Source organism: Callorhinus ursinus, unplaced genomic scaffold, assembly GCF_003265705.2.
Source record: "Callorhinus ursinus isolate GAN/ISIS: 27379988/994484 unplaced genomic scaffold, GSC_fseal_2.0 scaffold5, whole genome shotgun sequence".
Classification (NCBI taxonomy): Eukaryota; Metazoa; Chordata; class Mammalia; order Carnivora; family Otariidae; genus Callorhinus; species Callorhinus ursinus.
This window is the reverse complement of record NW_027397067.1, coordinates 82722427-82735454: the sequence shown is the minus strand read 5'-3', so window position 1 is coordinate 82735454 and position 13028 is coordinate 82722427. Positions and strand designations below refer to the sequence as shown.

The 13028-nt window shown below is 62.2% G+C and overlaps 3 protein-coding genes across 9 annotated transcripts in view; 1 reads left to right on the top strand and 2 right to left on the bottom strand.

Moving 5' to 3' along the window:
• Positions 1–2357, top strand: part of LOC112823469 (5-oxoprolinase) — a 26538-nt gene extending 24181 nt beyond the window's left edge. For 6 of the 7 annotated variants that reach the window (XM_073893369.1, XM_025871298.2, XM_025871299.2 and 3 more), the window contains 8 exons: positions 238–422; positions 551–697; positions 786–920; positions 1062–1211; positions 1293–1450; positions 1520–1680; positions 1801–1898; positions 2143–2357. In XM_073893369.1, coding sequence (XP_073749470.1) covers positions 238–422; positions 551–697; positions 786–920; positions 1062–1211; positions 1293–1450; positions 1520–1680; positions 1801–1898; positions 2143–2292 — 1184 coding nt within the window. In that variant the 3' untranslated portion in view covers positions 2293–2357. The remainder of the gene's footprint in view (positions 1–237; positions 423–550; positions 698–785; positions 921–1061; positions 1212–1292; positions 1451–1519; positions 1681–1800; positions 1899–2142) is intronic. The other variant, XM_073893370.1, reaches the window with a different exon arrangement.
• Positions 1983–4943, bottom strand: LOC112823470 (sphingomyelin phosphodiesterase 5). The gene is made up of 7 exons (XM_025871303.2): positions 3640–4943; positions 3470–3542; positions 3103–3243; positions 2934–3023; positions 2785–2848; positions 2572–2707; positions 1983–2499 (listed from the first exon to the last, which is right to left on the bottom strand). The coding sequence occupies exons 1-7, from the start codon at positions 4465–4467 to the stop codon at positions 2407–2409; spliced, it is 1425 nt and encodes a 474-aa protein (XP_025727088.1). The 5' UTR covers positions 4468–4943; the 3' UTR covers positions 1983–2406.
• SPATC1 (spermatogenesis and centriole associated 1) overlaps positions 4470–13028 on the bottom strand; it is a 23227-nt gene continuing 14668 nt past the window's right edge. The window contains exons 6-7 of the mRNA XM_025871304.2: positions 6725–7249; positions 4470–4554 (exon numbers count right to left, since the gene is read on the bottom strand). Coding sequence (XP_025727089.2) covers positions 6920–7249 — 330 coding nt within the window. The 3' untranslated portion in view covers positions 4470–4554; positions 6725–6919. The remainder of the gene's footprint in view (positions 4555–6724; positions 7250–13028) is intronic.

Genomic DNA, 13028 nt, shown 5'->3' with positions numbered 1-13028 from the left:
TGTGAGGTCACAGGCAAAGCTGCCTGTCCTGGTCTAGGGTGCCCTGGGGGGCTGGAGTGTGGGAGAAGGTGAAGCACATGGGAGGAGGCTGGGGGTTTTGGGGGTGCTCGGGAGCCAGTGAAGGGCCAACATGGGGTGGCCCACACAGCGCCAAGCAGGGGTGAAGTAGGTGTGGAGCAGGGGGCCAGGCAGCCCCAGGGGTTCAGGGGTGGCTCAGTGGTGACCTCCTCCACCCAGCGGTAACTGAGGCCCTGCGGGCTCCAGGCAAGATTCACGGCTGTAGTGGAACTCGGAACCTGCACGACAACCTTTCAGACCTCCGTGCACAGGTGGCAGCCAACCAGAAGGGCATCCAGCTGGTGGGAGAACTCATTGGGCAGTATGGCCTGGATGTGGTGCAGGCCTACATGGGCCATATTCAGGTGGGCGGAGGGGGCAGGAGCGCGGGGGCAGCTCTGTGCCTGCCCCCAGGCAGCCGGGTGGGTAGGTGGGGAGCACCCGCACCACCTGGAAGGCGGCCTGGCTGCCCGATGAACATACTGTCTGTTAGGCAAACGCTGAGCTGGCCGTGCGGGACATGCTTCGGGCCTTTGGAACCTCCCGGCAGGCCCGAGGCCTGCCCCTGGAGGTGTCAGCAGAGGACCACATGGACGATGGCTCCCCCATCCGACTCCGCGTGCAGATCAACCTGAGTCAGGTCCAGCCGGTGGCAGCGGCAGGGCTGAGGGCATCAGAGGCGTGGCTGCCTGGCTGCTGCTGACCTCTCCCCTCCCCCCCACGGACAGGGCAGTGCAGTATTTGACTTCAGCGGCACGGGGCCTGAGGTATTTGGCAACCTGAACGCGCCGCGGGCCATCACGCTGTCCGCCCTCATCTACTGCCTCCGCTGTCTGGTGGGCCGCGACATCCCGCTCAACCAGGTGCGCGGGAGCGCGCGGCCTGAATGATCCTGGGGGCTCCAGGGGGCGCGGTCAGCCCAACAACCGACTGATCCTGGGGGTGCTGGTGGGAGGGGCACGTGTGTTCCCCAACTGACCTGAGAGCTGGCCCCTCCCCCACAGGGCTGCCTGGCGCCCGTGCGCGTGGTGATTCCTAGAGGCTCCATTCTGGACCCGTCCCCTGAAGCGGCCGTGGTGGGCGGCAACGTGCTCACGTCACAGCGCGTGGTGGACGTCATCCTAGGGGCCTTTGGGGCCTGTGCTGCCTCGCAGGTGCGGCGGGTGGGTGGGCATCCTCGGGCCTGTTGGGGGATGCCCCTCCAGCCGAGCGCAAATGCTGCTTGCCCCTGCCAGGGCTGCATGAACAATGTGACCCTGGGTAATGCCCACATGGGCTACTACGAGACGGTGGCCGGCGGCGCGGGCGCGGGCCCCGGCTGGCACGGGCGCAGCGGCGTGCACAGCCACATGACCAACACGCGCATCACCGACCCAGAGATCCTGGAGCGCAGGTGAGCAGCGGGGGCGGCGCGGGGGGCCCGGAGCCTGGGCGGGCCGCACTGAGTCCCTGGCCCGTGCAGGTACCCAGTCATCGTGCGCCGCTTTGAGCTGAGGCTGGGGTCTGGGGGCCGCGGCCGCTTCCGGGGCGGCGATGGCGTCGTCCGCGAGCTGCTCTTCCGCGAGGAGGCGCTGCTGTCCGTGCTGACTGAGCGCCGCGCCTTCCAGCCCTACGGCCTCCACGGTGAGCAGCCCCGCTCCCCTGCCCCCTCCGGCCTGTGGCCTCCTGTCTCCCCGCCAACCTCTCTCCTCTGTCTCTCCCTTCCGGGCTCCTGGGCTCGCCTCACCTGGCCTCTTCCCGCAGGGGGCGAGCCCGGCGCCCGTGGCCTAAACCTGCTGGTCCGCAAGGACGGCCGGACGGTGAATCTGGGGGGGAAGACGTCCGTGCCCGTGTACCCGGGGGTAAGGACTGAGCCCCATCCTTTCCCATTCCCGCCCGCCCCTCATTGATCCGCATTCCACAGAGGGTGAGCAGAGTTGCAAAGATAAGGAGAGATTGAATTTAATTTGGTTTAAGGGAAGAGGGCGTGCCCTGGGCCTCCGTGGTCCAGGCCGACTGCTCTGGATGAGGGGTCGGGGGGACTGCAGCGGGAGGCAGCTGGCGGGGAGGGCACGCCTGCGCTGAGCCTGCCCGTCTGTTCCACAGGACGTGTTCTGCCTCCACACACCGGGCGGCGGGGGCTACGGGGACCCTGATGACCCCGCCCCGCAGCCGCCAGGGTCGCCCCAGCAGCTCCCAGCCTTCCCTGAGCGCGGCAGCGTCTATGAGTACCGCAGAGCCCAGGAGGCCGTGTGAGGGAGGGTCCCCACAATAAACAGCTCTGAAGTCGCCCCGTCCCCGTGGCAACTGGCCAGGCTCACGCTCTGTGTCCGTGTCCGTCTTTCCACCCGGACTGCGTGCGTGTGTGCGTCAGGAGGGCGCGGACACTCGGAGCCGAAGTCCCACGGCCAGGTGGTCTGTGAGCCCCGCCAGGGCGGTGCTGAAAGTCACCTGCTCCACCTCCTGGGGGAGGGAGTCAGGTTGAGGTGTCGCCTCGGTCCCGGCCGGCCCAGCGCCCCGAATTCTGGCACTTACTGGGTTCAGCGGGCCTCCGGCCACTCCCCGGTACATGACGTAGTCTAGTCGCCGGCCCCGCCAGGGCTTAGCCCGCGGGCCTCTGCCGGGAGGGCCTGCCAGGTAGCGGTGGCGCCCTCCCTCCTGCTCCAGGGCCCTGAGGACAGGTGGTGTCACCATGGCCAGGGCTCCCCTCCGTCCTGGGCGGTGCCTGACCCCCAGGTCGCCACTCACCTCCGCAGCATCTCTGGAGAGCAGGCCACCGAGTGGTGCAGAGTGGAGGTGTTCAGCACCGTGCCTGGGGGAGGGCGGGGAGGGCGGTCATCGGGGAAGCCGAGGCCCCGGAGCCCTCCCTAGGACCTCTCCCCGCCCAGGCGCCATACCGAGGGCCCAGGGCTGCTCCCGGCGAGTGCCCAGCCGGCAGGGGTCCCAGAAGTGGCTGAAGAGCTCGTGCTCCTGCTCCTTTGCGTGGTCTGCGAGGAGAGGCCAGCTCTCGGTGGGCGGGGCGGGGCCAGGCCGCCCGGCCCCGTCCCTCCGCAGCCTCCCCCTCACCTAAAGAACAGTTGTCGAAGTTTAGGTCACCCAGAAGCACGCTGAAGGCCACGGCTTCTCCACTCTGGCGGCTCTCGGCTTCAAACTGCTCCATCCAGTCCAGCAGAAGTGTCAGCTGTTTGCAGCGCAAGGGCCCGTCCCCTGCGGGGGTGGGGGGAGGAAGACTGAGCCCAGATGCGCACCCCACCAACCCTTCCGCCCCGCCCTGATCTGTGAGCCCACCAGGGCGCTCCACCCGGCTCGCGATGCTTGGGGCAGTGGACAACCGCGGGGGCGGGGTCGGAGATGCAGACGAGGGTTGGGACCCGCCGCCGCCAGGATGAGAAGCACCTGCCCACGTGCTGACCATCCCGTCCGCTAGGCTCACCACTCGGCGCATGCAAGTGCGTGCAGTGCAGGAAGCCCACGATGGGGCGCCCGTCCAGGATGCCCACCTGCGCCTGCAACATCGTGGACCGCCCCAGCAACCCTCGCCGGTTCGACCCCACGCCCAGCCCTCTCCCCGGCCAGGGAGCGCCGCGGCCGGTGGGCCTGTACCTGTGCGGAAAGCAGTCCCTTGGAGGCCAGCGCATCCTCGCGACGTGCGTGGGGGAAGGATCGGAAGGCGGCGCGCAGCAGCGGATAACGTGAGGCCAGCAGCAGCCCGCTGCCAAGCAGCTTGAGGTGCGGCCCGGGCTGCAGGCCAAAGGAGCCCACGTCGTACAGCACCGGGCCCAGATTGGGCGCTAGGCGGCTGACGAGGCGGTGCGCCGCGCGCAGGTCGAACACCTCCTGCAGGCACACGAAGTCCAGACCTGCCGGCACCGCGGCTATCAGCACCCCACCGGGCGTCCCCGCCCCTGGCGGACTGGAGCCCGTAATCCCATAGCGTGAGGGCCGCAGGCCGGCGAGAAGCGTGGCGCCTATAGCCTCGGCGCGCCGCTGGCTGTGCTGCAGGTTGTTGAAGCGCGCTAGCCCGTCGGGGAGCAGACACAGGTTGGCGCTGAGGAAGCCAAAGCAGCGCGCGGGCTCAGCTGGGGGGCGCCAGGGCGCTGGGGGCTCCCAGTACTGCGGAGGGGGCCGGTAGCAGAAGGGGCGGCGCCAAGCCTGCAGGAGCAGCCAGAGCAGCAGGCTGGGCAGTGCCAGGGGCAGGCCGACCAGGAGCAGCAGCAGCAGCGCCGCCGCGGCCCACGCGGCTGAGGTCAGCGCGCTCCGGCAGCTCGGGCGCTCCACCGGCGCCCAGCAGCCCAGCAGCCGGTCCAGCGCCCAGTAAGCCGGAAAGAGCAGGGCTCGGGCCAGGCGGTGGAGGACGTGCAGTACAGGGTGCGGGAAAGGGGACGGCCGTAGGGCACCCGGCGTTGGGGGCCAGTCGGGAGTGGATTGCATGGCGCACGGGGCTTCCTGGCCTCGGGACGCCCCTTTGACTCAATCGCTTCCAGCGTGCGAATCGATTCGTCGGTGCGTCCGCGGGAGCTGCAGGGGAGTAGCGGGTCAAGGTTACGTGGCGCAATCTGGGCGCGGAGCCGGGAAGGTGCTCCGGGACAGTAGGGGCGCAGGCCCAGGCGGAAACCAGCGCTCCCAACAAGTCGCGCTCCCCTCACGCGCGCGGAATCTTCCGTGGCCGTTGGAAAGAACAAAAGGGAAAGCGAAAGAGACCCTGGTTTCGCAGCCACGCCTCAGATCCTCCTTGCCCGGCCCCGCCCTCCCCTGAAGGACGCCGGGAGAACCCCCAGACCTGCCCCACGGGAGCTTGGACTGGGGTGCAGCTTGCACCAAGTGGAGAACGATACTTTTTAGCGCAGGCCGGCTGGTGAAGGGAGTGCGGTGCGTGCTGCGTCCAGCTCCCTCCCTCCTCCCCGCAAGCCCGCGCAGAATTTTGAGGGCCCTCCTGTTGCCCCCACTGCAGGATCTACCCCACCCCCACCCATCTGCCTGGGTTGCAGTGTCCAGCAACTGAGTTCAAACACACATTCCCCAGAGGAGGGATGGACTCTGAGCGGCCTAACAAGCCACCCACTGAACGCCCCGCAGAGCTTCCCCAGAGGCCTGCCCCCGTGGTGAGGGCTCTGTGACCTTACCCCAAGGAGCTCCCAATCTGGGGGTAAGGGACCGTTGGTTGGGCTTTGTGCCGCCGCTCCCTCCCCCTCCCCCGCACGTGAGCCACACGGAAACCAGCTCCCAATCCCGGGAGCCCTCCCGCACCTGCTCCGTTGGTTCCCAGGACCGTGCTGCCTCGCGCTCCTTCCGGTGCTGCCTGGGTCCCCACCTTTCTAATCTGAGCTGTGAGCCAGACCCCAAGACTCTCCTGGTTGGCTCTTAAATTGCCCTGTAGTTTGAGTCAGGGCTGCCATTAGCCCTGCTGGCCGGCGGGGGAGGGGTTTCTGCCCCCCCACCTCCCAATTCTCCAGGAATCCCTGATCCCCTTGAGAACCCGAGATCTGGTGCTGGCTGTGTTCCCTGTTCCTGGTGTGTCTTGATGCTGGGCCTTCTCAGCAGACAGAGCTAGATTTCTATCTATAGATCTCTACATAGCTCCAGGAGAGTCCTTCCCTGCCTTTCCCAGGGGTCTGGCAGGATCCCTTGATCACCACTCGGCCCATGCAAGTGCGTGCAGTGCAGGAAGCCCACGATGGGGCGCCCGTCCAGGATGCCCACCCGCGCCTGCAACAGGTGATCCCAGGCCTGGGAGTGGGGAGGGCAGAGAGGCAGGGAGCTCCTGGGCACACCCCACAACCCTCTCCTTCCTGCATATTCCTCACCGGTTGCTGATAGGATTCCTCTGTTCCCTCAGAGTCCTCTGGCTGGCACGCACTGGTGCTCCAGGAGCTTCCTCTGCTGGGCTCATGGTTCCCACCTCCTCAGCCCACCCTCTGCCTCCCATTGCAGCTCCAGCCTCCTTCCCCTCCTCAGGCAGGTCCTCTTCTGTTCCCCTGTGGGCCAGAGGCCACTCTGTGGGCTGCCCCCCCCCTGCCCTTCTCTCGTCTCGCACACACACCCTCCCAAGGACAAGCATCCTGCCCACACTGCTTGGTTTCCTGCACTGTCCACAGGCCCACCCTCATCCATTCTACAGGTTCCCCCTGCCGGTGTCCCTGGGTCCCGTCTTACAGCCCGCACCCCCACCCCATCTCTTTCCCATCCTGCCTGCGCCCCGCCCCTGCAGCAGGTAGGCTCTGCCCCTCCCGCTCAGCCTCAGAGCCCTGTGGAGCAGCTCCCTTCTTGCTGGGCCAGCAGTGCCTTAGGAATTGGCCCCATCTCCCTGGGCTGTCCCTGGGCTCAGGTTTAGGTGAGGCTACTTTCTCCTGGTTCCTTCCCTCCATCTAACATCCTCTTGCCTTCAAGGAGGGTCCAAAGCCCTCCCTGCCCCCTCTCCCACTCCCCTCCTCCCAGCTAGTACAGAGGGAAGGATTCCCCCATCCACATCCTGTCTCCTTCCCACTTCTGCCTTCCCTTCTGCGCCCAGGCTTCAGCTCCGGGCACTAATGCTGCTGGAACAGCGCTTCCTGCTCTTCCCCCTCCAAGTCTCGGGGCTTATGCTGCTCCCACTGCCAGGTGAGGGGAGCCTTGGGACCTTTGAACAGGACCCCCCCCCGCCCCCGCCCTTAGCCAAACAGCTGCCAAGCTTCGGTCTTGGGGCTCTCACCAAGGGCCCTGGGGTGGGCATGGAGCCCCAGAGCAGGCAGGATCGAAGGGGTGCAGGGGAGTGAGGAGCTGGCCAGGCACCCTGGAGGCCAGGCGGCAGCACTACCGAGTCCGGCCCAGCGGCCAGCGTCTGCGGGAAGCTTTAATGGCCCTGCACCCCGTGGGGGGCGGGGCGGACCGAGGCCGCAAGCCGGTGTCACCAGATGAACATGGGCTTGCCGTCGTCCTGTGCCAGCTGGCTGAGGCAGGAGAGTAGCAGCAGTGCGTCCGAGAGCATGCTGGGGTGCACCGTCTCCACCAGCACGCGCTGCAGGAAATCCATGGTGCAGGAGCCGCCTTCCGAGGCAGCCAGCTCTGGCCTCTCACGCAGGATGCCGTAGGCGTTCACGAGCTGCTCAGTCAGCGCCGGGTGCACCCGCCCATTGTAGCCCAGGCTTTGTAGCCGGTTCATGATGCTCACATAGCGCTGCGTGAGTGTCTGGCACAGCTCCTCATCCAGCTTGTGGTCGCCGGGGTTCAGGGAGGCCTGAGGGGAGAGCAGCTGTCAGGGTGTCTCTGCCCTGCGCTGGCACACAGCCAGGAGAGGGGCAAACGTGGCTGAGGGCTGTGGCTGTGGGTGGGGGCAGGTGCCCTGGACGTCCTGGGGGAGAGGCTCCAAGGTGTCTAGGGTAGGGGCAAATTAGTGGGTTGAGCTGGAGGGGGGAGTTCCCCAGACCCCATCCCTGTCGCCTGCTCCACCCACCGGCAGGGAATTTGGACGAGCGGAGGCTACATGAAATGCTGACAGAGAGCGTGGCGGGGAGTCTGGAGGTGAAGGAAAGAGGAGGGGGTCCCTGATGGCCGTGGGGGTGCCTGGCCCATACCACTCAGGGGCTTTCCCAGGTGCCCTCCTGGCTCCCTGCCCTGAGACCCCCACCTCGCTGCAGGGCCCCTCTCTGCCACCCCCCACTGCAGTCTCAGCACCCACCGCTTATACCCCTCCCTCAGAGAGGCCCCGTCCTCCCCTCTTCCTGAACTGACCACCCCAGGCCCTGAGCCAAGCACCCGTGGTCTCGGCACTGGGGGCCCTGTTGCCCCTCTGGTGACCCCTCCTGGTACCTGGACCTGGGGACTGGCAGCAACCGGGTGAGTGTCCACCCACTTCTTCGTGCCTGTGCCCCCCAACCAGGCAGTGACTGCATTTCTCAGCGTCCACTCCTGCCATTTCCTCTTGGGCATGTGACCTGTACATTCACTCAGGGCCCCCAGTTCAGAAGGACCCACACCCAGCTAATGCTCTGCTGAGCAAGGAGCCCGTATTTTCATTTGCACGGAGTCCTTCAAATGATGTAGCTGTCACAGGTGCCGCTGTGCCCAGACCCACGGATTGACAGGTCTGAAGTGGTTGGAGGGGGTCTCTCCCTGCCTGAGCCCTCCTACACTTCCCACTGCCCCACCTCTTGGGGCCAGGGCCTGATTTGGCCCTGCTCCCCTGCTTCCAACCATTCCCTGGATGCCCACCAGGCTGCTTCCTAAGCTGCTAGAACAAGCTGCTTAGTCTCACCTTCTCCAGGAAAATCCTCTGTCCTCTTCTCTGGTCATGTGAACAGAGCACTGGACTCATGGCTGGGTTCAGCTAACGTGACCCCTGACCTCTGGCAGATGCACCCAGAGCCTTATGCTCAGCACTTTGGGTGCACAGTCAACACTAGAACAAGCCTGTCTCCTTGATTCTAGGCTCCTCTTGGCTCCTAAGCCTTCTCCCTCCATTTGCCTGTTCCCGTGCCCCCTGTCAGCCAGACTGCAGGAGCTCAGCCAGCACTTGTGGGTAAGCAGGTGAGCCTTCATGCTGCTGAATGGCACGAGTGCAGCGGGTGGATAGCTTTGAGCGTCGGCCCCCTGTGAGGCTGTCAGGACCCATCGTCTGCTCACCATGGGGCTGTGGCTGAGCTGCTGTGTGCTACACTGGGTGAATGGAGCTCCAGACAGGAGCAGAAGTCCTCCAGGGGGCACACTGCACCCACCCTGCCAGGGTGCTGGACTGGGGAGGGGAGTGCGGGTGCATTTACACTAAGAGACAAGGCCAGGCCTGCCCCAAAGAGGTAACCCCTTGAGAGAGGAGGGACAGGCGAGGAGCTTGAGTGGGGAAGAGCAGGAAGGCACCCCACTGAAGCCGGGGAGCCATGGGCATGGGTCCCTACCACACCTTCCAGGCACTGAGAAGCAGGCAGGGCTGAGCAGAGAGCATGGCAGAGGGTCCTGTCCTAAGGGGTCAGAGATTTCTGGTCCATTGGCATTGTGGTTCTAAAAGATCATGCTGGGGCGCCTGGATGGCTCAGTTGGTTAAGCGACTGCCTTGGCTCAGGTCATGATGCTGGAGTCCCGGGATCGAGTCCCGCATCGGGCTCCCTGCTCAGCAGTAAGTCTGCTTCTCCCTCTGACCCTCTTCCCTCTCGTGCTCTCTATCTCTCATTCTCTCTCTCTCAAATAAATAAATAAAATCTTTTAAAAAAATAAAAAAAATAAAAAATAAATAAAAGATCATGCTGACCATATAAAGGGGTGGACAGAAGCTGGGAAGAGAGGGTGAGGGTTCTGTGCATCCATCCCACAGATATTCTCAGCACCCCCCCCGCCCCCCCGTGTGGGGCACTGCAGCAGGTGATGGGATTCAAGTGTGAGCAAAGCCCTCTGGGTTTACAGTGATGACCAGGCTGAGCAGGAGTGCTGTGAGTGCTGCCATGGGGAGCAACCAGGCGGCCTGGGGGGGGGGCATTCTGGAGGGGAGAGGATGGCAGGGCTGACATCTGAAGGATGAGGGCAACAGGAGCAAAGGCACTTCCAGGACAAAGAACAGCACACACGGCATGGAAGGTGCCAGGAGGCAGAGTGCAGAGCAAGGGGCCCGCACAGGGAGCCGGTTTCAATGGCTGCTTCTGTCATCATACTGGGTCTGAGCCTGTTTCCCTGCTATGATATGAAGGAAACCAGACAGCCTGACAGCTATTTTGAAGTTGAAAGGAAATGTCTCTAGGGGGTGCTAAGCACAGCATCTGTGCTGGTCTGCACCACCAGGAGGGGCCACCATTTCCACAGGACACATCAGTGGGCTCTCACATTGAGCAGAATTGTTTCAAAGGAGTAGAGGAGGGAGGGGCTTTCCCAGGATGTTGGAGTTGGCCAGAGTATAGGTGTGTGGGGGTGGGGGGGTGGGGGTGTGGAGACAGCAAGGCCAACTCAGTGCCTAGCTCCCACCCTCAAACTCTCCTGCCCCTCATAGCATGTATCACCCCCTGAACCTCTAGCACAAATATTTACTGAAGGCCTCCGGGGAATGGGTGAGCTCCCCGAGGGCAGAGATTGTCTATTTTGTATGAACTTGGCATGCACTGAATGCCCCATAATAGGAGTGAATTGATGGAGGGGGAGGGTAGCTGTGGACCAGTAAAGTGGCAGCAGTTTGGTGCAGGGGTAGGCGACTGTAGATGCAGATGTGTACATGGGAAACATCTGTAGAGGGAGAATCAGCAGGGGAACCTGTGTTGGATCAGCTGTGGAGCACAGAACAGGTGTGACCAAATATGCACGCACCCCCAAGAGACGGAGCACAGGTGCGCACCACCCCGTCTTTCCATCCTGGAACACCCACGACATGGGCCACGTGTTCAGTGATAGGGAAATGGCGGCAAATATAACAATCGGTGTGGTTCAGCCCTCGTTCTTGGAGCACAGGGCAAGTGCGTTAGACATCTGAACTAAAGAGACAGCTGAATGTCCCTCCGATGATGGAGACTGGAGATTCACCCTAACGGACTCGGGGGTTAGAGAGGAACTCCAACGCAGTTTGTGAAATATGTGGACCTGGACAGCTCCCCGTCCACCTCGGGAGCGCAGCCCGAGCGCCGCGGGGAGCCGGGCGGGGTCGGGGGCGGACGCCCGGGGGCGCTGCCGCATTTCCGCGCCCGCGCGCGAACAGCAGAGCCCTCTCCCTCTGCCAGGATCCAGCCCGACTGGGATTCCCGACGCACCGCTGGTTAAATATTTTGCATATCTCCGCGACCTGAGGGAACTTCCTGGCCCCAAGCGTACTTACCAACAAAAAACATGTAAAGTAAAATAGCTTAAGTGCTCAGCCCAAGAAAGAGAAATAAAGCCAATCTAAAGCAAGCAGAAGGAAAGACATAAGCAGAAAGGAGGAAACAGTATCCTAAGGCTCAAAAAAATCCTAAGACTCAACAAAAGGGCTCGTTCAGACCAGATGGAGGATAGGCCCCGCACTCAGCCTTCCTCTGCGCGGGCAGCTCCGGGCGGAGACCGCGCACCCACCCTCCTGCCTAGAGGCCTGACGTCACTAAGATCCAGCCAATGGGGTAAGAGTGAGGCTGTGAGCTCCGCCTCTGGGCTGAGTCCCGAACTCCCGACCCCCACGCGGCTAGGGGTTGGGCCGCAGAGTCCGACGGCCCGATGGGAAAAGACACCTGGTTGCCTTCTGTCACAGCTTCTGGGCGTGTTCTCTAAAGATGTAGCGAAGTTGCAGAAGGCATAAATAGCCGCAGACAGCATCTCAGGGCGTTAAAACCACCAGGGATGAATGTGGTTTATGACCTGTATCTCGAGATGTTAAGAGAACAGGGAGGGAAAACTCATGTGATCTTTTCAATGAAAGAAAAAAACATTCTAAAAAAAAAAAAAATCAGGGACGCCTGGGTGGCTCAGCTGTTAAGCGTCGGCCTTCGGCTCAGGTCATGGTCCCAGGGTCCTGGGATCAAGCCCCGCATCGGGCTCCCTGCTCCGCGGGAAGCCTGCTTCTCCCTCCCCCACTCCCCCTGCTTGTGTTCCCTCTCTCCCTGTATCTCTCTCTGTCAAATAAATAAATAAAAAATCTTCAAAAAAAAATCAGCATTTCTTCACGGTTCAGAAGCCCCCCCCCCCAACTCTCCATAAATGAGGATGAGGAAGAACTTCTTAACCTGATGTGGCAGATGCTGAAGCGGGTCATCTGGCTTCTGTCCTAGCGCCTCTTTCCCGAAGTCGAAAGCCTTTTCGACTCTCCTGTGGCTTCTGCCCAGGTGGAAGCCGATGCCTGGGGGCCAGGTGCCCTCGGGTTTTCGGCAGAGTGCAGTGGCTGTGACCCCGTACCAACTTTTGTACCCAGTTTTTTGTCCTCGCCTAAACATTTATAAGAAATCTCTGTTTACATCAGCTAGCGTGGTTTCTGTTTTCTGCAGCCAAAAGCTGTGACTTGAAGATCTGGCAAAAAGCATGGAACACACATCATACTTAACGCAGATTTGAAGTGTGTATTCCTAGTCGAATCAGGAACAGGGTGAGGTTGCCCTATTGTCTGCTTCTGTTAAATAGTATACAATATGATCATCTACATAGTAAAGCCAAGATGAAAGGGTTTGGCACGGTAGCTGGAAACAAACCGTTAGGCAAAACCCAAAACCATTGTCGGCAGGCCAGTGAATGAGGCCCCAGAGAGCACCAGGGGCACCAGGACCCAGCTGGACACACCACCAGCTACCACCCTCACACTGGTGCGGCTGGACTCCTGGTCTGCCATGACTGGGAGCGAACGGAAGGCTGGGAGCACCCCCGATCCCCAGCAGAAGGCCTTTGCAACTGGCTAAAAGAGGTGACAGGTTGGGGCATTGGGACAACTTTTAGGTGAGCTTAAAAGATGGCATAGGTAACTGTGAACTTTTAAAAAAGATGGCCAGATTCAGTGAAAATAGTCAACAAGTCCTCATTCAGCAATGGGGCTCTATTAGAGCTTTTCAGTGATCAACCTATACAGCATTCACGAAGCCAACGAGCCAGGTTTGGATACCAGGTTTGAGCAGGTTTAGTGGGTTTGGACAGAATTGAGGGATTCTAGCAACAACCAGTGCTGGCGTTCAACGTGCAGAAAAACAAGATGTTCTGAGGAAGGGAAACAGAAATTTGGGCAAAGTAGAGTTGGATGCTGATAGGAACCAGCAAATGGGCCAGCAAAGCAGGCAGGATGGTTGGCCTTAGGAGCAGGATGCATCTTTATGCTCCTCAGGTGGAACCAGACATCATCAACCTGCAGTGGGCTCCACAGAGGGCAAGGCAGGCGGTGTTTGCCCGGCCCCGAAGGCAACTTCTGTGCAGGTGGGCTGCAGTGGGGCCGCTTCTCAGGAGCTTGGGCGGCAAGTGTATGGCCCCTGGCAGCACTGGTCATTGCTGATGGAAGGTGAATGGGGCCAGTGGCTCTGGAAATGGTGATGGAGGCCATGGGGCAGAATGAGCAGATGAGTATTTGGTGAAAGCCACAGGCCCCTCCCCAACCCCCCAGGCTG

What these genes read in the sequence shown, in the direction of transcription:
- LOC112823470 (XM_025871303.2), bottom strand. Translation starts at nt 4,467, where the DNA reads ATGCAATCCACTCCCGACTGGCCCCCAACGCCGGGTGCCCTACGGCCG. An exon ending in GCACTTGCATGCGCCGAGTG is followed by an intron (nt 3,244 to 3,469) that starts GTGAGCCTAGCG and finishes CCACCCCCGCAG; the next exon opens with GGGACGGGCCCTTGCGCTGC. An exon ending in CCGGAGGCCCGCTGAACCCA is followed by an intron (nt 2,500 to 2,571) that starts GTAAGTGCCAGA and finishes TCCCTCCCCCAG; the next exon opens with GAGGTGGAGCAGGTGACTTT.